Source organism: Macrotis lagotis, chromosome 1 (genome assembly GCF_037893015.1).
Source record: "Macrotis lagotis isolate mMagLag1 chromosome 1, bilby.v1.9.chrom.fasta, whole genome shotgun sequence".
Classification (NCBI taxonomy): Eukaryota; Metazoa; Chordata; class Mammalia; order Peramelemorphia; family Peramelidae; genus Macrotis; species Macrotis lagotis.
Genome location: NC_133658.1, coordinates 589,692,325 through 589,718,464, shown reverse-complemented (window position 1 = coordinate 589,718,464; position 26,140 = coordinate 589,692,325). Strand labels below are relative to the sequence as shown.

The 26,140-nt window shown below is 33.4% G+C and overlaps 1 protein-coding gene across 4 annotated transcripts in view; it reads left to right on the top strand.

Moving 5' to 3' along the window:
• Positions 1–26,140, top strand: part of DZIP1L (DAZ interacting zinc finger protein 1 like) — a 64,439-nt gene that overhangs the window by 28,553 nt on the left and 9,746 nt on the right. For 3 of the 4 annotated variants that reach the window (XM_074214847.1, XM_074214848.1, XM_074214849.1), the window contains exons 4-11: positions 1,533–1,654; positions 2,489–2,650; positions 6,859–6,987; positions 12,977–13,039; positions 14,121–14,261; positions 20,477–20,507; positions 22,931–22,969; positions 25,022–25,155. In XM_074214847.1, coding sequence (XP_074070948.1) covers positions 1,533–1,654; positions 2,489–2,650; positions 6,859–6,987; positions 12,977–13,039; positions 14,121–14,261; positions 20,477–20,507; positions 22,931–22,969; positions 25,022–25,155 — 821 coding nt within the window. The remainder of the gene's footprint in view (positions 1–1,532; positions 1,655–2,488; positions 2,651–6,858; positions 6,988–12,976; positions 13,040–14,120; positions 14,262–20,476; positions 20,508–22,930; positions 22,970–25,021; positions 25,156–26,140) is intronic. The other variant, XM_074214850.1, reaches the window with a different exon arrangement.

The following is a 26,140-nucleotide window of genomic DNA, read 5'->3' as shown; positions in this document are numbered from 1 at the left end:
ATTTTGATTATTCTTTCCCCAAGTCATAGGACGAGTTGATTAGTAGCAAAGATAGGAAGTAATAGTTTTATCTCTTTCTTTAGCTCTTTCCAGTATATCATACTGTCTTTCCTACACATTTTTATATTTTAGTATTCTCTACCCACAGAATTAACATTTACCCCAAATTGTACTATGGAATTTTTGAGATGAAACCATAAGATTTTAAATTTCTTTCTTTTTCTTTTCTATTGAAGAGGACAGAATTAAATCTAAATATTTGATTTCTATTATTTATCACAACAATACTCCACTACAGTCATACTTTGAGGACTCATTTTGCCATGAAGTTGATCTTGGGTTCTTTAAGACTCTGCCAGAGAAGGCTCACCTAGCCTATCCTACCAAGTTGAAAAGGTTTCAAGTATGAACCTGGCCATGGATATTGTGTCTGTTTCCTGAGATCTTGCCTAATGAATAGGTCCATCATCCAAAGGTTGGCCATCAGGTAATTAATGTTTTGGCCACTGTTTCACATGAATATTGCTTTCTTATAGTACAAAGTGAATTGCATTTCAAGTCCTAGAATTTTTCAATTCTACTTCAACTATTTACCACTTTTATGACCTTGAGAAGATTAATCACCCTTTCCTGGGCATTAGATGATTCATCTGTAAAATGAGAGATTTGGGACTAAACAGTTTTGGGAAATAAGCAGAAAAGACAGGGTTTCAATCTATATCCTCTGACTCCAAAGCAGCATGATATCCACTGTTCTATGCTGCGTCTAATTCACTGGTGTAGTTACTCCCTCCACCAAGGCAGATTGCAACCTTATCTTTGTCTTAGTAGGTGGTCTTTGTGAGTTGTGTCTGAAAAAAATTCAGAACCTAATGGCAAACCATTCAAAGATGAGCCTCCCTACATCTAGTGCCTGATCTTAGTTTTTTAGTCTCTTGATGGACAGGACCTGAAATTTTTCTAGATTGATAGAATCTACTAGAACTTTTGCAAAGTTCTGAACCTGGTTACTTCCACACCAGGAAGAGACATTGGAGCAGGACTTTAAGGGGAAATTCCTGGTTAACTATGTTTCAGGATGATCCTGTCTATTCAAATGTGATTTGTATTACTGTCACATGTTGACAGAAAAATGAATTAAAGGCATAGGCCATATGAGGATCTAATCATCCTCTAGATTAAAGCAAAAATTCTTATTCTGGGCCTATGAAAATTGTTATATTATAAAAAAATTTTGATGGCTATATTTGAGTAAAATTGGTTTCCTTGGTAGCCTTATGAATTCATTTCTTGCATTTTGATAATATTATTTTGAAATGGGGTCCATTGACCACCCAATCAGCAGTGGGATTTATATCACAAAAAAGGTTAAGAATTCTTGTCTAAAGGCGGGCTTTATAAATTTAAGGGACAATGAGCATCATAGGATGCTTGAAAATCTATTTGGTCCCTCCTATATACACATTCCTAGTGTAGATATTCCTATATCACTGATTAAGCTTGGAACACCTTTGTTTGGATGGCCTTGACAGAAAAACAGAAGCAACAAATGCAACACATGGAAGATGGAATAGAAGAACTGAAAGCAAAATTGAAGTGGACCCAGTCCCAGCTGGAAGCTGAGAGAGAGGCGGAGAAACAACGTCAGCTTCAGGTGGGAACATAGAAGGAGCAAGTTAGAGAAGGTTAAGAGTGAATTTGGGATTACAGAGCTCCCTGAAGATGTAGGTTATAGCCATACAGCAAGTTAGAACAATTTTGATTGGTCTTTCCAGTTTAAGAACCAAAGCTGTTCTTTTTTGATGTGTATTTAATATTCTATTTGATATGATAGTCATTTGGGTATGTATAACATTCTCACACTAGATTGTAAGCCCACTAGGGCAGGAAATTTAGTGATTTTATGTAGTGTTTTAAAATTTGCAAAATGTTGTATAAATACCATCTTATTTGATTATTACAATACTGCCATGTGGATTGTAATACTACAGATATTGTAATCCTAATGCCACAGATGTTACAATTTCCATTTTACTGAAGAAAAAATATACCAATTATTTATTTCAAAAAATAATTTTAGGTTAAAAAAAACATTTGGATAACTAAATCAGGTTTGCATAGATGTCATACAGTAACTCAAGTCCTTTCCTCACCAAACCACACTTAAACCCAAATTATTTTTAACCTGTTTTGAAATATTTGTTTACACAAAATGTATCTATTGGACAATCTATTCAGTGAGTAGCAATGTGCTATTGGCAAAAGATTCAAAAGGAGTAGAAAAATGGTCTACTTTGACTTTTTGGAGTGTACTATCAAATTATAGATGTTTGAGTATGGGTTTTGTGAACTTCTAAGAAACATACAGTGCTGTAAGACAGAGTTCTCCAGAGTCATTATACTGTTAGTTAGATACACAGATGGTCAAATATTGTTTTAAAAATTAAATTGAAAAATTATTTTATATTTTTCTTGCTTGTCTTTTCAGGAAGCAGAGAGTACCCGCTTGAGAGAAACAGAGGCAAAAAAAGAATTTGACCGATGGAAAGAAGAAGAAAGAATGAAGCTTTACCAGGAAATAGACAATTTGAAACAATTGCTTCTAAATGAATTTAAGAGTGTTACCAGTCAAAACTCTTTGCTAGAAGAAGTAAGTTACATGAAAGCTATATACACTTTCAGTTGGCTACATGTTAAATCTTTTCCTCACATTAATATTATAATTCAAATAAATGTAATCTGCTATTAGTAGATTGTCAATATCTACTCTTCAGGAGGACACCATATTGGATGATGTCATTAAAATTCATTCACATTTTTAAAATATTTTGAGAAGATCCAAAAGCCTTGCATATTCTCTCTATACATTAAACATATTTGGTTACATGTCACATTCACTATTAGAAAATAAACTCCATGAAAGCAGAAGTTCTTCCAGCTCAATCATAGGACCAGAGAACCAGTTCTTCATAACCATATTAAAGAAAGGGGAAGAGTAGTCTAGAATCCCTGTCTTGGCAATGAATTTAAAATTCAAAAATTCATTTTTAGATCTGGATATTTCCATTTAAAAAGTTTTATTGATATCATGTATTTTTCAAGACAGTCATTTCTACGTAACTTTTTAAATATATACTTCTGCACCCTTCCCCTATTCCCTCCAATTCTTAATGAACCTTCTCTTGTAAGAAAGAAAACAGTTAAGCAAAATCAACTCACAAAGCCAATATATCTAATAGTATTTGCAATATTCTGAACCTATAGCCCTCCACTCACCATATCTCCTACCAAGGAAAGGTATATTTCCTCATCTTTTTATGAGAGCTGAGATTGATCATTATAATTTACAAAATGTTTGTATTCTAGTGTATTAGATATGTGTCTAGGGTGAGGAAGACCTGAGTTCAAAATCAGTATTAAGATGGGTTTTTTTTAGGTTTTTGCAAGGCAAACAGGGTTAAAGTGGCTTGCCCAAGGCCACACAGATAGGTAATTATTCAGTGTCTGAGACTGGATTTGAACCCAGGTACTCCTGACTCCAGGGCTGATGCTTCATCCACTACACCACCTAGCCGCCCCTAAAATCAGTCTTAATAGCTGTGTGACCCTGAGTAAGTCATTTACCTTCTCTTTGCCTCAGTTTTTACATCTGCAAAATGGGGATAACAATAGCATTTACCTCCCAGGGTTGTTGTTAGGATCAAATGAAACAGTATTTGTAAAGAGTTTAGTGTAATCTTGATTCATAGAAGAGACTCCTCTATAAATGCTTATTTCCTTCCCTCCTCCTGTCACATTGTTAATAGTCATGGTAGTGTATAATGCTTCTCTGTTTTTGTTTACTTTATTTATTGTTAATATTTTCCCATGAATTATTCACATTGTCATTTCTTATGGTCCAATAATATTTTATTATCTATTGTATATGTATATAATATAATACATTACTATATTATTAATATGTTAATTGTATATATATATATATATATATATATATATATGTAAAGATTTTTTTCTTTATTTCATTACTTAGGGATACCCAGTTTGTTTCTGGTTATTTACTACCCAAAAGGTGCTACTATCAATATCTTTTGAATATCTTTAACCCTTATGGAATAAATATTTCATATTGGAGTCTCTGGATCAAAGAATACAAATGGTTTATATTTGTATTATCTCTCATAAGTCTAAATTATTTTCCAAAACAATAGACTATTAATGTATCAATTTTTATACATGTCCTTTGCATTTTGTAATTTTCGCTAATTTCATAAGTGCTAGGTAAATCCTCAGAGTTTTAATTTGCTTTTTCTTATTAGTGATTTGAAAATCTTTTATAAGATTGCTGATAGTTTGTTATTCTTTTTTTTGAAATCTGTTTATTCATGTGTTTTTACCATTTAGCTATTAAGTAATAGCATTTGTACATTTGTATTAATTCTCTGAGTATCTTGGATATCAGACTTTATCAGAGATATTTGTTTTTTTTATCAGAGATATTTGATGTAAAAATTTTTCCCCTGGTAAACACTTTTTATTCTATTACTATTTTCATTATTTTTGTTCCAATAAAAGTTTTTAAATCTCTGCAATTGATGTTAACTATTTTGTCTTTTTTCATCACTTTGATTCCTTTTTGGCTCTGAAATGAAGGAAGCGATGTCCCTGATACTTATGATTGTTAATTTTTCTTCCCTTGATCTCAGTCCAACATAACATCCTGTAACATTGCTTTGGTAGCTATTGTATCTCACTGAACTGTTTCAGTTTCTCCCTTTTCTATTAATAATGAATACTTTAGGCATCTCTGAATAGATTTATTACCTATTAGACATTATATAATAGGACTATATATTTAACTGTCTTCATTAGTAAAAAGTGCTACTTTACATATCCTCATTCTATATGTTGGGATGAAGCTTAAAGGCTAGTAGGAAAGATATGGTATGTAAATAAGTAATTGTAATAAAAATGTAAGTTTAAATATTTCAAAGGAATACTATGTGCTAGGAGAATAATTGAATCAGAGACCACTGACATATGAGCAGAGTAGGATACTGTTATTTTCATGAAAGATGTAGTGTTATGACTAGGATTTGGAGGGTAGCTAGTATATCAATATGTAGATATAAAAGGAATGATATTCTAGGTAAAGGGGTACAGTGTGAGCTAAGATACAAAGGTAGGACATTTTGAGATGTCTTCTGGAGAAGTTTGCCTGAAACATAGAATTACTGTTGTTCAGTAGTGTCTGATTATTGGGTGAGACCCTGTGGCCCATAGCTTGTTAATATCCTCCATGGGTGTTTTTTTTGTTTGTTTGTTTTTTTGGCAAGGCTACTAGAGTAGTTTTCCATTTTCTTCTCCAATAGAGTAAGGTAACTAGAGTAAAGTGACTTGCCTAGGGTCACACAACTAACTGTGAATTCATGTCTTCCTTACTCCAGTTCCAGTATTCTATACATTGAACCATCAGCTACCCTGGAGCATAGATTACATGAGGGGAAATCATGTGAGATAAAGCTGGAAAGAGAAGTTGAAGTCAGATTGTGGAATACTTTAATTGCGAATGTGAGGAGCTTGAATTTAACTTGGTACTTAATTTAGAGACATTCAAGATTAGAAATTAGAGGCTCACTATACTAATCCATTTTTATACCCATAGGCTTAAAATAGAAATTTGGGAATTTCTATATTGAGTCTTAGAAACATTGAATATACTAAATTAAATATTCAGTTTTCACTTCTCTTTTGGAAGAGAAGTGTTGCAGGGATATACAAGCAGAGAATCCTCTTTCAGCTTTTTCCTCTTAAGTTCAGTATTGGCTCTGACGCTTTTCAACACTTTTGTGAAAAGCAAGCAGGAAAAAATTAAATCAGTTTAGCAATTATTGTGATGTAAAAATCCAGGGCGCAGATAGTTTCTCAGAAGTTCTTGGTATGGCAGGTTAAGAAAAGGTCAGTATAAATATTTTTTTTCTGCAAACTGGCAGGTCAAAGAAGTAGATAATTGAATTTCAGATGCAGCATGATAAACTGTGTCACACAAGTAGAGACTATGAAATTAAATTTGAAACTGTTTTCTGATTCCAAATTCAATACTAATTATTACATTTATATAGCTACATCTTATAGTTTGGAGTATTTCCCCTTGATGCATTGCCTAAAATTTATCTTTCAAAAGTAATTTGTTGCAAACAACTTCATTACAAGAGTAAAATTATTTTTGTCTTTTCTTTAACAATACAAACAATATGGAAATATTGTTCTGCATGACTGAACATGTATAATCTATATTAAACTGGTTGCTTTTTCAGTGATAGAGGATAAAAAGAAGAGAGGAAAAGAATTTTGAAGTTAAAATTTTAAAAGTAATATAAAAATATTCTTTTTTACTTGTAATTTGAAATTTTTTTTGAAAAGAAACAAAACCATTGAATTTATATCACTAATTAAACTTTTAAGAAGACTATCAACCTAAAGAAAGGTATAAATAGTTCATCAATTTCTTAATTTTATAAGATAATACATAATTTTTGGCTTCTAGATCATGGAAAAACAGGTTAGATTCTAAATAAATTAGATTTCAGAGAAATAAAAATACTAGTGAAAATTGTGTCGTCTCCTGGTTGTATCTTCCTTCAGCAGCTTTCTGTTTGAAGCCATTCACCTTCACATATGTAAATGGAAGAATGGCAGATAAAATTTTGTAGATTGATAAAGATAATTATAGACTTGGTCTTTTGATAGGCCAAGTTAAAAAAGCCTTTTATCAGTGAATGTCCTTTATGTAGCACAAGATGTGAAATAGACTATTATTATGAGACTTTAGTTTAAAATATGTGTTACTCTCTTTAGAAACTTCAAGCATTGCAAACCCACACTGTAGTAGAGTCCTATCTTGGAACACTTAGAGATGATGACTTTGAAGACCAACAGAAACAGATAAAAGAAGTACAAGACATGAAGGAGAAGCTTGAACATCAGGTGAGTTTTCTCATACCTTTCTAGCTGCATCCAGTGATATCTTCATTATGGTGAACAAAAATAGAACTTGAATAAATTTCTTTTTATTTGTATTCCTAGAGCTTAGAACAATGTGTGGCAGACAAAAATCACTTAATTAAATTTTGTTGACTTGTTGAATTTTAAGAAATGTTTGCTCCTTATGAAATTTAAGACAATAGAAGAAATCTCTTAAATGTTGAGTTCTTTAGAATAAACTTTGTTATGAAGTTGCATATTATATAATCTATGACCAAAGTACCTTGTCCAAAAATGTTGAGCAAATTTTTTTGAGCTGCATCTTTACTTAATTTCAGAGTGAGAAGGGACCAAGGAGGTCATCTATTCTAACATATCTGTGAGCAAGAATCCTACCTACAGTATTTCGACCATGTTTTCCAGTCTTTGAGTGAAGACTTTTTTTTTTTTTAAGGATAAATCTATTCTTTCCACATTTCAATAGCTTTAATTATAAGAAAGTCTTTGCTGATATTGTGTCTAAACCTGTCTCTCTGCAACTTCTACCCATTGCTCCTATTTCTGGGAACTTTTGGGACCATGCAGAATAAGCCTAATTTTTTTCCCACATTTTCAAAATTTTGAACCATAACTATTATATTCCCAGTAAATGTCTTTTTTTCCAAGGTGAAACATGCTTAATTTATTCAATTAATGCATATTATGAACTTGAGATGTTTCACCATTCTGGTCATTCTGGATGGTATCAGACTAATCAATATCCTACTTATAACTCCCAGAATTGAACACAATACTTTACATATGGTCTGACAAGGTCAAATTACAGGACAAAGTTTCCCTACCCCTAAATACTCATCTTCTCGTCTTAGATCACATTAGTTTCTTTTATCTCCCATATGATATTATTAACTAATATATTCTAATAATTATTTATTAGATTGGATTAACTCATATTGAGCCTGCAATCCATTTTGCATTTATAAAATGCATGCCCTCCTCTGCCAAAGCTATTAATTTCAGCCAAATGTTTTAGCTTACTGTGTGTGTTTTTTGGATCCCATGTAAATAATTCACTTTGTTAGCTATATCTCTCAGTTTTCTGCCAAATTAATACTATGAAACATGAAAACTATGTCTTTATCTAAGACATTGTTAAAAATATTATATAACAGTCAGACAAAGATTTGGGTAGCACTTCACTAATGAATTCATTTCAAATATACAATGAGTCATTAATGGGTTACTCTTTAGGTCTTATCATTCAGTTACTTAGAAATAACTCTAAATGTATTATCGTTCTGTCTATACCTCTTTATCTTATTCATAAAAATAACATAAGAGACTACATATAATGCTTTGTTAAAATATAGATAAACTATACCTATGGTATCTTCCCATTCTTCCTCCTGTTATTTTAGTGACTTTAGGAAAATGAGGTTAATGTAGCATGATATATCCTTTAAGAAATCATGTTTTCTATCTCTGTCTTTATTGACCATGAAATGGTGTATGCATTGTCATAGTTATATATGATCTTTACAAGTCTTATATTTCACTCCCAACTAGCCCAGAAGCATTCTATTACCTCTAATCCAGGCATAGGATTTTACTTAAACTGATTCTCAGATAATTCAGTGTTTTATTTTATTTTATTTTGTTTATTTTATATTATTACAATAATCTTGAACCCCCCCACCAAACATAGAGAAACCTCAAGAATAGTGAGAGAAAAAGAAAAACATATTTCAATCTATATTCAGATTCCAATGGCTCTGTCTCTGGGATGAGTTGCCTTCTTTATCATAAGTTCACCAAAGAAGTTACTTCATTATTGTTCCCACAGTTGCTATTACTAGCCGTATTTCCCTCCACTCTATTCTTCCTCACTCTCATCTATTCCATTCTCTCTCTCCTGCTCAGAAGTGTATTGTATCCCACAATCTTCCCTCTCTTCTATCATCTACTCCCCCCTCCCCTGCCCCATTTCCCTCTATCCCATCCCTTTCTTCTCATTTTTCTCTAGGGTAAGATAGCTTTCTATACACTATTAAGTGTGTATGTTATTTCCTCTCTGAGTCATTTCTGATGAGAAGAATGAAAGTTTACTCATCCCCCCTCACCTTCCCCCATTATATTCCATTGCAAAAGCTTTATCTTGACTCTTATGTGAAATATCTTAGCCCCTTTTTCCTCTCCTTTCTCTTCCTCCCAGTACTTTACCACTCATTGACCCCATCTTTTTACTATATTATACCATTATATTCAGCTCCTTCCTGTTCCCTGTCTATATATATGCTCCTTCTAACTGCTCTTATGAATGAGAAAGTTCATATGAGTTATGCATATGAGAAATGCAGACAGTTCAACATCATTAAGTTCCTCATAATTAGTCCTTTTTGTCCACCCCCTCTATGGGACCTGAGTCCTATACTTGGAGATCAAACTTTCTGTTCATCTCTGGTTGTTTCAATAGGAAAATTTGAAAGTCCCCTGTTTCATTGAAAGTCCTTCTTTTCCCAGTTGATTCTCAGTTGTAAACCAAGATTTTTGCCTTCCAGAATATCATATTCCAAACCTTATGAGCCCTTAATGTAGATGCTGCCAAATCCTGTGTAATCCTGACTACAGAGCCTCAGTAGTTGAATTGTTTGTTTCTGGCAGCTTTTAGTATTTTCTCTTTGACTTGGGAGTTTTGGAATTTGCCTATAATATTCCTGGAAGTTTTTCTTTTGGGATCTTTTTCACAAGGTGATTGGTGAATTCCCTCAATTTCTATTTTAGCCTCTGCTTCTAGGATCTCAGGGCAATTTTGCTGTATTATTTCTTGAAAAATGAAGTCTAGGTTCTTTTCCTGATTGTGATTTTCATGTAGCCCAAAAATTTTTAAATTATCTCTTCTGTATCTGTTTTTTGAGGTCAGTTGTTTTTCCAATGAGATAGTTCACATTTTCTTCTTATTTTTGGTTATTTTGGAATAGTTTAATTCTTTCTGATTTCTAGCAAAGTCATCTGCTTCCTTTAGTTCCATTCTACATTTGAAGGAGTTATTTTCTTCAGAGAGCTTTTTTATCTCCTTTTCCAGCTGACCAATTCTGCTTTTTAAGGCATTCTTTTCTTCATTTGCCTTTTGTGTTGCTTTTTTCATTTAGCCTAAACTGGTTTTTAACATTTTATTTTCTTCAGTATTTTTTGTATTTCTTTTACCAAGCTGCTGATTGGTTCTCATGAATTATCTGCATCACTCTCATTTCTCCTCCCAACTTTTCCTTTACTTCCCTTAATTGCTTTTCAAAGTCTTTTTTGAGCTCCTCCATAGCCTGAATCCATTTTCTATTTCTCTTGGAGGCTTTGGATACAGAAGCTTTGAATCTTCCATGGGACCAAACTAATTTTCTATGGTCAGATTCTTCTTTTTCTGTTGTTTATTCATTTCCTCAGCCTGTGACTGATTTACCACACTTCCAAGGCTTTGGTGGGTTTTTGGGACACTCCACTGGGACCTTAATTCCTCCAAGGCCTTATGAGAGGCTCTGACTGCTCTCTTGCCTGTGGTCTGGTATGTGGATGACTACAGGCCCTCTCCTCTGCCCTGGAGCTGTGAGGCCTACTCAGCTATGGTAGTATGGGGGCTCAGACTACAACTTGAATTTGAGTGTGGGAAAACAGCTGAGCCCTGCCCCAGGAAGAGCAGAGAGACCTCTGTAGTCTTCCCTGATCCCCTTACATCTGTGGGCTGAAAGAGCTCTGGAAGTGCTGGGTGGCTTCCTTTGATTCCAGTTGCACGTTCTCACCACAGGGCTGCTCTGAGCCCAGGGTCTGCTCTGCGCTCATTCTGATGTGGCAGAGTTCTTTCATCACCCCTTCAAGCTGTTCTGGGTGATCCCTGGGCCAATAGGTCTGGAAACCTCCCCCTCTGCCATGGACCCAGACACCCCCAGGGTCCCAGGCACTGCATGGGGATGTTCCTTGAAGGCTGGAGCTAGTTTGCTCTGGTCCGGCTGTGCAGTGGCTCTTTCTAATTCCTAGTCCCAGTGAAACAGACCTTTCCTGTGATCTTCTAAGTTATCTTGTACTGGGAAATTGTATCGCTTAGTCATTCTGTGGGTTCTGTCCCTGTAAATTTTGGCTAGGGTCATAATTTGATGACTTCTGGAGTTTTGGGGGGAATGAGATTCTGGAAATTCCTGCCTTTACACCACTATCTTAGCTCCACCCCCTAATTCAGTATTTTATTTTATTAGAAGCATCAATGAAATTAAAGTTGAAGAACTTCCTAATTGTTCTTGATATGGATGTTAGCACAACATGAATTAGAAGTTATATAACTGATTGATTATGTTTCCATCTATTTTTACTTATTTTTTTATCAGATTGTTAAGGATTCTCATTTGTTCTTATATCCATCATTGTCAGAGGACTTAATCTGGTGGTAGAGGGCAGCTTAAAGTGAATTAATAAAACCAGAGACCAAGAAAACTCTTGATCGAAATTTACCTAATTAAGGGATAATTTTTCCCCCTTCCATATATAAACTGGATATAGTTTAGACTCTAGGAAGCAGATTACCCTGTTGGCATTCTTTATAGTGTATAGGGCATATGAGGTATTTAAGCAACTCAGGTGTAAGGGCTTGCCAAGCCCTTTTCAGCATTGCTCATCTGCCTTTGGTGTCTATACTCAAATCTCCAGTCTTGTGACTCCAATCAAATCTTGTGGCTCCAAGAAGCCACAAGCATGTGAAGCAGCCATACCCCAGAAACTATCTTGGAAGATGGAATAAATTAGATTGAGACCAACAGACCTCAAATGCATTGGTGAGTTAAAGGGTTGTCTACTCCAAGAATGAGAAGACTTCCCCCAGCAGAGTGGGTGGATGACAATAATTTGTTCTATCAGTTATGCAGGTGGCAGAAGCAGGTGCTGTGGAATGCTTAGAGCTTAGTCAGACATCAAGGATGCTAGGTACATCCATTTCATTTAGGATCATTGCCAATTATCTTGACTTTTGTCTTGTCACTGGACTTTGATGACTGGAAGAGAATGAGACTGTGACTTTGTGAAACTCTGCCTCACTTGAATCCAATTCATGCATTAGTTAAAACATTATCCATGGGGCGGCTAGGTGGCACAGTGGATAAAGCACCGGCCCTGGAGTCAGGAGTACCTGGGTTCAAATCTGTTCTCAGACACTTAATAATGACCTAGCTGTGTGGCCTTGGGCAAGCCACTTAACCCCATTTGCCTTGCAAAAAAAAACCTAAAAAAAAATTCATCCATGATATAGTTAGTCTTCTTTGAAAATAAAGGTTAAACAGCAATTCTATGACTATTTTATCTGAATAAAGCATTTTATAAAGTATCTTATGCTATTTTGGGAACAAGATGGAGAGGTATAGAGAGAATGATAATACACTTAGGGTGATTTCTAACTAATTGAATAGCTAGACCTAAAGAGTAGCCATTAATGACTCACTTTATTTTTGAAATGAACTCATTAGTTATGTGCTACCCAAATCTTTTTTTTTATTTAACATTTTTAACAATTCTATATGACTATTTTATTTCTACTTCAGCCATTATAGGGTAAATGTGATTTGATATAATCCAACTCTATGTGAAAAGGACAAAAGAAGAAGCTCATAAGGCACTCTGGGTCAGTTTAAAATCAGTATATTGGGATGATCTGATATGGAAAGTGTTTAGGGACACAGACTAAATTTGGGGAATGTATTTCAATTATCAAACCTTTCAAACAGAAGTTTTTTTAAATTATGTGTATGTATATGTATCCCTTTTGACAATCTAGTGGTTTATATAGCCACCTTTTAAAAATAATATTTTTAAATACATAAATTGGTTTATGTAGGATTATAAAGGAAACCAATTATATTGAAATATGGTCATAAAACAGCCAAGTTCCTTAATTATAGCTTAACAACCTCTTCTCAGAAGTAAATAATCATCCTTTATTTACATACTTTTAATTTTCCAGAAATTAACATGGAAGAGAAAATTAAAGGACCTGCAAGAAGAGCATCTTGCAGAAAAGAAAAGGGTAAATGCTATAATGAAAGCGGTCCAGGGTTTGCAACCATAGCATAAGTTTTCTGATTTCTTTCCATTTCTCTACTCTCAAAAATCTTCCCTCTGCCTCATTTCAGGTAGGTGATGGTTTACTAGCAAAATGGGTTGAAGATGGGTGGGGAAGAGGAAATTCAAGATGAAAAGTTACTCTTCTGTACTGACATTGTTAACCTCAGGAACTCAAACAATACAGGAAGGTTGTAGCATAGTCTCCCATTTTCTCCTGGGCAAAGAAAGCCTCAATAAGCTTGATAAGAAGAGTTGAAAAGGCAAACCTTTCACTTTAAACAGTCTTTTTTGCTTTTTCAGTTGCTGTTCTTATCAAACTATCAATGGATCTTCTACTACTGCTAGCATTAACAGCCTATCAGTAGATACCATTTTGTGGAATAAAAAGTAGTTAATATTTCATTATCAAAACTCATTTTAACACTAATGTTTAGAATAGGAGCTGGTGAACTATGATAGAGTATATGATAGAGTTTTTCATAGAGTGTACAAAAACAGATAGTGGGTTTTTCATTGCATTTCAGCAAATAATTCATTTCACTTTGTCAGAGTAGAAAAATAACAGCAATATATTTGATAATGACTTTTAAAAGTGTCAATGACAAATAATTGTAGTTACTACCTCAATGGCAGGCTACTAGTTGAAATAATAAATTATTTTACAAAATAAGACCTAAGTTCTTATTTCATCTCTGATAGCTCATGAATATTTCATTGAACTGGGTATTATATTATAGACTTTTTAGATCACTGATCTCCTCCAACAAATGATTATCTTATTCTCTTCTGGGATGAAAGCTCTTTGGGCAACATTTTAATACAGGATGTGGATCCCATTGATCAGATCAGAAATTTAAAAGATGTGGCAGCTAGGTGGTGCAGTGGATAGAGCTTTGGCTCTAGAGTAAGGAGGACCTGAGTTCAAATCTGGTCTCAGACATTTAATAATTACCTATCTGTGTGACCTTGGGCAAGTCACTTAATCCCATTGCCTTGCAACCCCCCCCATTTTTTTTTTTAACACATCTCATTCTTCTCAACAGCTGAAGGATGAAAATGAGAGACTCCGAGTCTCCCTGTCTCAGGATCAACAGAAAGCTGCAGATCATTTTCAGCGCCAAATGGATTCGCTCAATGCCAAGTGCCAAGATCAGGCCAACATCATCAAATCCCAGGAAGAAATGGTACAACTGCCATCTTCTTTGCTAGGATAGTTTCACTTAGGATATTCAATGCCAGCTTTTAAAACATTTTAATGAATATGTTTGTTTTTACATCAGTTTCATTTATAAATAAATTCCCTTATCCCCTTGCAGTAAACCATCCCTTGCAAAAAGAATAAAAATGAAAATGAAAAAAGTAATTCAACAAAACTAACCAATATTAGTTGAATTTAACAATATATCATGTTTCATACCCATAATTTTCCACCTCTGCAGAGAAGAGAAAAGTCTATTTTATCATTTCTTCAAAGCCAGACTTTTATTTATATGAGTCTTCATAACTAAGGTCCAATAATTTTCTTCTTTTATCTTTGGTTCTCATCTTATTTACAAAGTTTCTCCTAAAGAGGACAATAAAAAGAGACCTGGAAATAGAAAACCAGTATTTGAAAGGGATTTTATCTTCCTTTATTGTAGTGATTACTTTTTTGCTTCATTAGAGACAATTAACAATGACTAAGTTAAAAACTAAAGTAAAAACAAGACCTTATGTTTATTCTTTTGTTCCTGATAATGGTTAGAGGCAGTTGCCCTTTTCTCTGCAATCAGATTCTAATGATGAGAAACCAAATGTGTGCCAACATGAGCACAGTTTACTAATGTATTGATCATTGAAACATTTTATAACTGTTAGACCTGCCAAGCAGCAGGTGACTCATTAATTAAAGTCAGTTACCTCTTCCTGATTTTGTATAAAATTCTTCTATTTAAAAAAAAATATATATATATATATATCTTCATTAGCTTATTTTTAATTCCTGAAATGTCACCTTTAGAAAATTGACATGTATTTTATTTTATTGTGATTCAGTCTCTTCTTTTTTAATTTTAGAAAGGTTTTGTAAAACTTGACATGTAATTTAAAGAGAATTTAACATTTTGGTGGGGCTGTAGTTTCTGTAGTATAGGTAGTTCCTTCCATGAGTTCTCAATTACTTTCTGCCACCTCATTCTGCACACATCACATATTTCTATAAGTCCTCCATTGGGAAAACCCCAAAGATGCCATGGATTTTCCTCTGGTCCTTTTAATATCTAGTATTACCAATATGATACTTGGGCTATCTACCTCCTCTCTTAGTCTCTCTATGTTACTGGCTTGTCTTTTTTTTTTTTTGACCATGTCTTTGATTTAGTTTCTTATGTAACTTTTCAAGTGTAGTCACTGTTATTTTTGATGATAATAATGATAATGCTGGCTAGCATTTCCATCTGATGCTTAAAAGTTTGTCACCAGCTTAACACATATTATCTCAATGATTGTTGAATTATTGTGAGGAGATACCTCACAACTGGGAGGTAGATGTTATTATTATTTCTAATTTAGAAATGAGGAAATTGGGGCAGACAGAGGTTAAATGATTTGCCTAGGATTACTCAGCTAGAAAGTATCTGAGGCAGAATTTGAACTCACTTCCTGACTCCAACTTCAGTCTTTTCTTCACTCTTCCAACTTCTACATCATTAATCTTATCACTGACCTTTGAGTTACTTATGATATTGATTTTTTCTGAAAGAGTGATATTCCATTATTTATAACTATACGATGTCTCTAGGCAACAGATGACCATTTGTGGCATTGGGTTTTTTGTTGTTCATTCTTCTTCTTTAAAGAGGACCATATCATCATGAGGGTGATGTCATAACTTGCATATGAACTGAAGTGAGGCAGAGCTGCAAAAAGTATAGGGGAAAGACAAAAGTCAGATGATGGTCTGGGATGCAATGGCCTTTTAGAATTATTGAAAGCATTGAGCAATTTTCCAGTTGTGATTACATGATCTCTCTTTTTTTACTCATTTCTGTACTTAGCTAATTTAGAGATTGATCCATATAAACATGTATACAATAGAATATTTGTCTGAATCATATTATAATTTAGGTAATATATTTTTAATCTGCTTTGTGTTTCTGATGTGGATAATAAATTTAATCTTGTTCCCTCATTTAAAAATTTTTACCATTGAAATTTCATAGTGTTCTGACAATCAGTGTTCAATATCATATGAGTTGGAAATTTTTGAGACTCTCTATTAATAGGGAAATGCTTGAATTTTTTTAGGTCACTTTACATGCCACTGGTGATCAAACAAAGTATTCTCTATTTTTGATATTAACATTCAGAGGATTGTTAAATGAAACTATATGCATGATTTTGTCTTTTTTCCATAATATCCATCATAGAATCCTGAACAATTTTAACATATGTTAGGAGATACCTTGGAAGAATCTTCCAGTTTAAATTTAGTTCTATTGGGTGGCAGCATGACATAGAAAGTATGATATAGATCTAGGATGAACTGGATTTAAGTCTTGCCTCTGACACATACTTACTATGTCACCCTGAGCAGGGTTCTTAATCTCTGTGTTCTAGGTTGAGGGTATCAAGCATAAAGGCTCATGAACTGCATGTGATCCACAATTCTCCTAAGTATGGCCTGAACTAGATTAAAATGTAATTGAAAAATGTATGCACAAATGGAAATATAATAAAACATAGACAATATTAATATTTAATTTTCTAAATAAAAATAAAGTATGTAGAGATCCTTATTATTGTTTAGTGAATATTATTTTTAATTGAATTTGACATCATTGTTTTAGGCAGCTCTCTACGGCTATAAATTTCAGAGATGGTTCTGACATAATTGCAGAGAGAGTTACCTCATCCAGGAATTTCCTATATCCTTTCTGTATCTACTGAGTCACATGTTTAAAAAATACAAAACAGAAACTACCACATAGTGTGCTCTTATATTCCCAATGCACCAACTGCCATTTTGTAACTCTTGACTTCGGTAGGAAATCGTCTGCACAAACCTATATTCTTAAATTTCTGTCAAGAATATCCATGATATGTGTATATCAACCTTTCTTGTAAATATTTTATAGACATGGGAATATGGACATATAGATAGATCATTGTTGTACTGTTGGTCACTTTCTTGGTAGTTTCTTGTATTTCTCTGGGATCTTTCTCTCTTTAAGATATCAAAAGATTTCTTATAATTTTTCTCTCTCTAAGAATCAAAAATGGAGCTTTGAGTACTTTCAAGTTAGTGTCATACCATCATAGATTTCTCCTATGTATTTGTTCAGATCCAGTTTTTTTTCCCACTTAACCTTTATGTACCATTGTTGTTTTGTCACAGTCCATTGGGCATGGAGGTGACAGAGTTCAAATGTAGTGGTTCCACTCTTGTCAGTGATGAAAGTTGATCCCTAGGAAACATCAACATATTTGTCCCATCTTGATCTATTCATAATCCTCATTTTTTTCATTTACATGTTTACATATGTTTCATTTACATATACCCTCAGTATGCTTTTGCCTAGCAACATCTCACAGCAAAATTCTTTGAATGCTTATTTTTCTATTCAAATGCATGTTGCTGTCTTGTAAGAAAATGCTACTTGTGAATTTCCCTTATAATGTTTTACAAAAGAACTTGCATTCTGCACAGGATTTGTCAAAGTTACCATGACTTACTGCTTGTCCTAGAACTTAAAATTTGGTTGTTGAATATTATTTGCAGGTTCTCTGTTTCCTATTGTAGCAAATAGTTCCCATCAATTTTTCTCTAAGAAATAATAATAGGATCAGTGTTTATATTTTTATACACTTTCTACTTTTTTGGAGTTGATATGTATATAATGCTTAAAATTAATAAATACTTCCCTATTAAAAACTTTTAAAGTAAATTACTACAAGTGCTATTTATCCACATTTAATAGATGAGGGAGAAGAGGGAATAAGTATTTGTATAGAATCTGCTATATGCCAGACACTGTCCAAGGTGCTTTACTAATATCATCTCATTTGGACTTCCTAATAATCTTGCAAAGGATTATTACACCTATTTTACATTTAGGGAAACAAACAGAGTTTAAATGACTTCCCCAGGATTATATATCTTGTATGTGCCTGAAACTTAATTTGAACTCAGATCTTTCTGATTCCAGACACTTTATCCATTATACCTTCAATTGTCTTAAGATGAAAAAAAAATGAGGCTTCAAGAATGCCAGGGCTATGAAACTAGGAAGTGTTAACTTGGGAAATGAACCTAGATTTTTCTGACTTCAAGTCTAGGTTTCTTTAAAAAGAAATTTTATTGATGACTTTTGTTTTTGATATCACAGTCATTTATGGATATTATACTCTCCCTCAAAGGAGTTCCGTTCTTGAAAACAAGAAAGACTATTATTATCTATAGTCTTAGATTTCTACAGTACCCCTTATAGTCCCACCTCTTCTTAAAGGAGGAAGACATTTCATTATCTTTTCTGGGACAACATTAAGCCTTATTATCACTTTTGTGTTTAGCTTTATTATTATATTATGGAATATTGGTTTTATTTTTAAATTTACTTTAATACTGTCTTTATGTAAATTGTTCTCCTGATCTGGTCATATCTTTAATATACTTTTCAGTATCCACTCACTTGTCTTTAGTCTTCTAATTTACTATTTGCTTTAACTTTCATTTTAATAAATTAATGATCTGACTGTACCTAAGTAGATGATTTCAAATTATATTTATTGGTGTAATCACCTTTCCCCCTTTTGGCTAATTATAGCCAACCTCATTTTAAAAATTATATTGTTCCATGCTTGCCTCATCCAATCATTTCCATTTCTTTTGATGAAAGTATTTGAGATGAACAGGTGTTTCTGAGCATTCTAAAAAACTTTCATCTTTTTCATTTCTTGATTCTGAAGTGTATTTTCCAACATAATTTTTACTGTTCTACTTTTAACCCACATTTACATTCAAGTCATTTGGTGTCAGAATATAATTAACTTAGTTTAGAAGACCTTATCAAATTCTTCAATGAATTTCTTTACTTCCTCTTTCTTTGCAGTGTTTGCTGGCATATAAGCAGAAATTACCTTCATTATCTATTTCCTTATACTCATCATGAGCACTGTAAAGTGAGATTACCAAGTATCTCATGAAATGCTGTTTCTCATTTAATCTTTGATTAGCAAATTAAACCATTTCTGCCAATTCATTTATTCACTTCTCAGAGAGGAAAACCTATGAGTTATTCTTGGAGTTACTGTTATCTTCTTTATGTCTTTTTATTTCATTTTAAAGTAAAAATTTCAATATGGATATTGTAAAATTCCTCCAGTAACCTCTTGATTCATTGGTTATTGTATAATGGTCCTTTGTCACTGATACCAACAATTAAATTCAAGATGGTCTAAATAAATAGACTGTGATCTAAGTAAACTCTGCCCTCTTTCTTGTCAAATTAATTGTAGAAACTAAATGGGGATATGTAGAACTGAAGGAAAACTTGTATTGTCCATGGCTTTTCATCATACATGCACATTTGTGTGAACATACATGCACACATAAACAGTTCATTACCAATTTGCAAATCTCCTAATGAGTCTGCTTCATGTGTTCCTCATGATCACCCTGTGTAACAGGTGCTATTATTATCTTTATTTTAAAGATAAGGAAACTGAGACTACCAGAGGTTAAGTGACTTTTCAGAGTCACAGAACCAATTCAGTATCTGGGGCGGGATGTGAACTTGGATCTTACTGATTCTAAGCTCAGATCTCTGTTAACTCATAACTTCTATATGCTAGGAACTATTCTCAAAGTCTTTCTAATTTACCAACTAACTGAAGGCATATTTCTATGGATAGAGAGCCACTGCAAATGTTTTGATTGATCAACCCTCTTTTATTTATTTAGTGGGAAAGACAAAGAATGCCTTGTATAAAGTAAAAGGGAATACACTCTTGGTTATCACTATCACAAAATTGTTTTAAGAGTAATATTGTTATTGAATAAATAAATTTCATTCCTGTTACTGCTTTTATGAGAATATTGACTTGTATATTGCTCTTTGCAAGAGATCTTTATTAAGACTGGCAGGACAGATATCCCTATGTTCATCGGACAAATGAATAAACAGGACATAGAATAATGAAGAACCCTGCTTAAATAATATACCTAGGAAGTAATCAAATGCTTTAAATTAAAACCCAGTTCTTCTGACTGAAATGTTAGTTCTATTTCTCATGTCTACTCATGTTTACACTCTCTAATTTCTGGCTCTACTTCTGAGAGAACTATTTCTCAGAGCATAATAAAAAATGTATAGAAATCATTCCATTTGCATTTTACTTTCCTTGTTTTAAATTTTTACAGATTAAAAGGTTGTCTCTCAGAAAGGAGGAAGGTACGTTGTTATTATTGAAATTTTTAGCCCCAATTATGGTCTTTAACATGGGATCTTTTCCTATTTGCCTTCCCAACCACACCCCTAAGAAATCTAGTAAACGTAGTAAACACCTAATCTTTGGTTGTTCCAAGAGATTCCTTTTCATGTTTCTTGGTCATATGGCCCACAAACAGGACATGAAATCAGAAGAAAAAGCATTCAAATCTTGGCAAATAGAATTCTATAGAGCATTTTTAATTTCCATTGGCATGTTTTCTGACCAAAATCCATGTTCATGTAAGTATTATACCACACATCTCCTTTTCTTTTGACTGAAATTTAGAGTAGAAAGGAACCATTCATGAGAAGATATGGCTCAGAAGAGGATTTCGCTAAAGAATAAAATTAGAAGCAATATTATTAGGACATGATAAAGATGCTAATTAATTCAGCTCACATTTAATCTATTATGTACAAAGCACTGTGATAAATATTGAGGGAGATATAAAGACACATGTGTATATGTATATGATATATATATATATATATTTATATACAATTATATAACTTGATACAACTTGGGCTTTGCCTTAATTATTCTTAGATAAATTTTCCATTTATTCTTGCATGAATGAATGAATGAAACATTTATTTAACACTTTCAATATGAAAAGCACTGTGCTAAACTCTGGGTATAGTCATTAGGGATAATACAAATAGGAAAGTCAGTCCTTGCTCTCAAAAAGCTTATATTTTAATATCAGAGACAACACAGAAAGAAGGTTTCGTCTATCAGATGGAAAAATCCTACAGTCTTAAGGGGACAGCAGCAATATGCTAATGACTCTTCTTTAATGCCATTTCCACTGAAAAAATGATAACTATTTAACAGTATCAAAGACTTTTGTGGCTGGAGCCTCCTTTTTGGATCTTCAAGAGCTGTGACTATAGCACCTACGAGAGTGGTTAGCAGACTGAATCTCCAAAGGGGTTGCTTCCAGTTGATGGCTGAGGAATGGCAAACTTTTTAGTTCTTTCTTTACTGAGGGTGGTTTTCCTCACTGGTTTTATCTCCCTTCCTGGGAGCCAACCCTCAGAGATAGGCGCTATTATTATACCCACTTTACAGATGAAGAAAATCAAGGCAGATAGAGGTCAAGTGATTTGCATAGAATCACATTGCTAGTAAGTTTCTGAGATTGGATTTAAACTCTGATCTTCAGTATAATCCTAGACACTGAGTCACCCAGTTGCCTCTACAGGATCTTAAAAGCCATGGCGTGCACCCTCCTTATTTTACAGATGAAGAAATTGAGTGACAGAGCAGTTAAGTGATTTTCTTAGAATCAGACAACTAATGATTATGACTGCAAGCCTTCCTTACTGGTCCATTCCTAGTAGATCTTAAAATGTGGTCTGGAAATCTTTGATCATCTGTGAGGAAACAATTATTTTCATAATAGTACTAAAATGCTTTAATTTCTAAAGTGGTATATCCAGATACCTTTCATTAAAAAAGCTCTTTGAGGATGGGGTCCTTAGTTTAATTTAACGTATAAAAAATCTTGAAGTTAAAAAAATATGAGAATCACTGTATCATATACCATGCTACCTCTCTGCTGCCAGATTCTTTTACCTTAGCTGTAGGCAAGCCTCTTGATGCCAGATGTTTTCACTTTTGTCTTTATATTTCCACCACCTCATCCAGTGTTTTGTACATAGTAAGTTCTTAATAGGGCTTCTTAAATTGAAATGGAGTACTTGAGAATAAAAACCATGAACAAAGACAAAGAAACTAAAGTGAGATGGTGCTTTTGACTTCCCTATTCTTTAATTCCATGGTTAATAAAAAAAGCAAGTTCATATGTTATTTTGTTTATTTTTGTTAAGCAAAGCACTTCACACTTCATTTTAAAACTAGTGAGATAGGCAGAGCAAGCATTTTGCCCATTTTATTGAGAAACAGATGGTTTCCTCTATTGATACTACTATAAATAGCCTGAAAATTCTGCTTCATGAGAAGTTGAAACTAGAGAATTGTTTGACTTGAGAGTTCTGAACTACAGTAGGGCTAAAGTTAACCTAAGTCTGACACCAATATGGTGAGCTCTTGGAAGCTGAGTTTCACCAGACTGCTTAAGGATGAACCAACTGGTTTATAGTAGAAATGGAGCAGGTCAAGCTTTCCACCCAGATGAACAGTGCTGCACTTCCAGACTCCTTCCAAGAAAAAAAATAAATATAGAAATAAAGGCTCAAAGTAGTTAAGTGTCTCACTAAGACAGTAAGTGGAAGGACTGAGAATCAAATTCAGGTTTTCTGCTCTCAGAACTCTTTTTCCCACTAGATCACTGCTCTAGAAGGGGAAGGAATATGGGATGGAGCTAATGTGGGTGTCCTTAGCTATTTCTTTTCTTGACAGTGATTTCTTTTCTTGACAGCAAAGGCAGAAGAAACAGAGGAAGATTCTACACAAGAAGGTGACAAAGTAATTTTCTTGCTCCTTTTTGTCTTTTTTGTATGTATTATAGTTAAGGAAGCTCATAATAGAAGACAGGGTTTCAGAAGCATTTTTAGGAGGGTGGAATGGGGAATCCTTTTCTGATTTTCCTCAGTCATCTGGATAATTGTATTTTATGACAGAGTCCATTTTTTTAAAAAGTAGGGAATTAGAATTTTTAGTCATTCCAAAACAGTTAATAAACTATCTCTGTAGCTAAATAATCTATCTAAGATAATAGAATAAAGAAAAACTGGAACTGAAATTTTGCTGATATAGGGAACTTCCAGGTGACCATCACATGTTCAGTATGTTTCAGAGGTAGAACTCAAACCCAGGTCTTCCTGTATTTAAAACCAGCTCCCTATGTACCAAACTTCTTAAAGTGACTTAAAAATGATTGTTGTTAATTTATATATACTTACATGTCATGTATGTAATCATGCAATACCAAAATATACTTGATACTCTTCCTTGCCTTCCCCTTTTCTTTCTAAATCATCCCACATTATTTCCTTGAAAGATACTTCCTTAGTTAGATCTTGTAGCATTTGCAGAGCAGCTAGATGGTGCAGTGGATAGACTGCTAGGTCTGGAGATCAAGTTTGAAAAGTAGTTCTGCTGAGTTAGACCTAAGTTCAAATATGACTTCAGATAGCTATTAACTGTTTGCCTTTAGGGAATTCAACCTCAGTTTAGTCATCTGTAAAATGAGCATAATAATTGTAACTATTTGTCAGGATTGTTATGAGAATCAAATGAGATCACATGTTTAAAGCACCTGGCACATAGTGTTAGCAAGCCTTGTGATAGGTTTTTATCAAGGTATAAAAGGAAAAAAATGGATCTGACCTTAGATTTTGAGGTTTATGTCATCTTCCAAACATTATCAAAAGAAAGATTAAAGAATGCTTAAAATATAACCAATTCATTGCTACCAGTTTACTTTCTTTTTAAGCAAACATAATTTTGCATCTAAAAAATTCAGATTCACAAAAACATATAAATTGGAAGTGGAGAGAGATTGAAAGGAAAATTGTTTGCTTGCACTGATTCTCAAGAATTATTAGATTTTCAAAAAATAAAAAGTTAACTTTCCAATGCTTTTATATATGTTTATATACTATATGTATTCATATGTGTACATGAATGTATATGATTATGTACATATTTGAGAATTCAAATTACATTTATTTTCAGGAATTATCTATTGTATAAAAAAGGGTTGTTATAAAATGAGTCCATATAAATCCTAAGGAAAGGCAAAGTAAAGAAATGGTGAATTAAAGTAGAATTTGGAATGATCCTAAGTATCACTTCTTATTCTGTCAAGCTGAATTAACTTTGATGTACCCAGCTTTGATTGTAGAGATGTGTCATTCAGTCTAGGTCCTGGACAGCAAATAGAGATCAGACAGTTAAAGAGATCAGACAGTAACCTGGACTGGATAGAGGATGGGCATCATCAAAGTTGTCAAACCCAAAAAAATCAGTGATATGGAAATATGAGGGGCAGGGTGGAGGAGAGTTTGTAGTTACTAATGGGTAGGGTTAAATCAAGGGTGAAATAGCTAGAAAGTTAGTCAAAGTAGACTAGAACAAAAATTCCCTCAAAGATCAGGAGGTATGGGAGAAAAACAAGCAGTACAAAAAAGAAAGCTGTAGTTTCATGTATAGTTTTCTTTTTTTCTCTTTTACTACATAGACGAAAATAATCTTTTTACTTCTTGTTCGACAAATTCAGAATAAACAAATTAATAACTCATAAGGTCAGATGTGGGGAATCCTAAAAGTCTTGAGTTTGAGTTTGTGTCTTTTGTGTTTTTTGCTGAAAGTGAACCCTGCTGTGCAGTTGCCCACAGGTGTATTCATTAGGAAACTGTATTCAGATATCTTTTATCAGAGGCTTGCATTACAGTTATCATTAGAGGGCATTCCTTACAATTGTGATCAGGTTTGTAAAGCAGTTCTGATGGGGATTGAAGGCATTCTAAAAGGATTAACTAATTCCATTGATTTGACTCTGTTTCAGAGTTGGAGGACTCTTTAGATAGAAAGCAAAAGGTACTGGAAGCACTAAGAAGGAATCCTAACTTGCTGAAGCAGTTTCGACCAATTCTAGAGGATACCCTGGAAGAAAAACTGGAAAGCATGGGATTAAAAAGGGCAAGTTTCAGTGAATGAAGAAGTAACTATAAACACTTTCACTTGCTTCTGAAACCTGAAATCAAGACATAAGATTTTCTTAAGCTAATGAATTATCTTTGACATATATAATTAAGAATTTTTATATATAATTAAGAAATTTGTTAATTGTTCCTTGTTTTTAGTTATAGCTGGATTATATATATATACATATATGTGTGTATATATATATATATATATATATATGTAATAGTTGAAGGAAGGAAATAGTTTTCCAGAAGGAAAACAATTAGCATATTAATGAATTGTATTTTGCTCTAAAGCATTAGAATGGTGAAGTCTTCAGATTTGTTGCTTTGTTAATGGGAAATCCACTTCTATAATCAGGAGTGAGAGCAGAGTATAATAACAATGAAAAAACAATAGTAACTATATAATGTTTTAAGTTTTACAAATCACTTTACAAATATTATCTCATTTTATACTTACAAAACCTTGAATGGTAGATACTATTATTAACCATATTTTAGAGATGAGGAAACTGAGATAGAGGTGACGACACTTGTCCCGGTCCCATCATTTGAAAGTATTTGAGACTGGATATGAACTCAGGGCTTCCAGATTACAGCTCCATTGCCTTATTGCACCATCTAGGTGATTCTTTGTGTAGTTAGGAAGCCTGGGTTCAAATTTCATTTTAGAACTAATTATGTGAAAATGAGCAATGTTTCCAAGTCTCAGTTTCCTCAGCTTTTAATGAAGATAAAAATAACTCCTACCTCACGGATCTGGTGAAATCAAATGATATAAACTCTGTTAAGTGCACTGTATACCTTAAAGTGATATATAAATGTGAGTTATTATTATTAATTATTAGTATTCTCATTATTATTCCTCATAACCTGGAAAGCATATTTAGGATTAATGCTAAAGAGAAGTTACAAAAAGAACATCTCTTTTCTGTCACAGATACCCTTTTAGTAACATTTTATTTTCCACATATTAT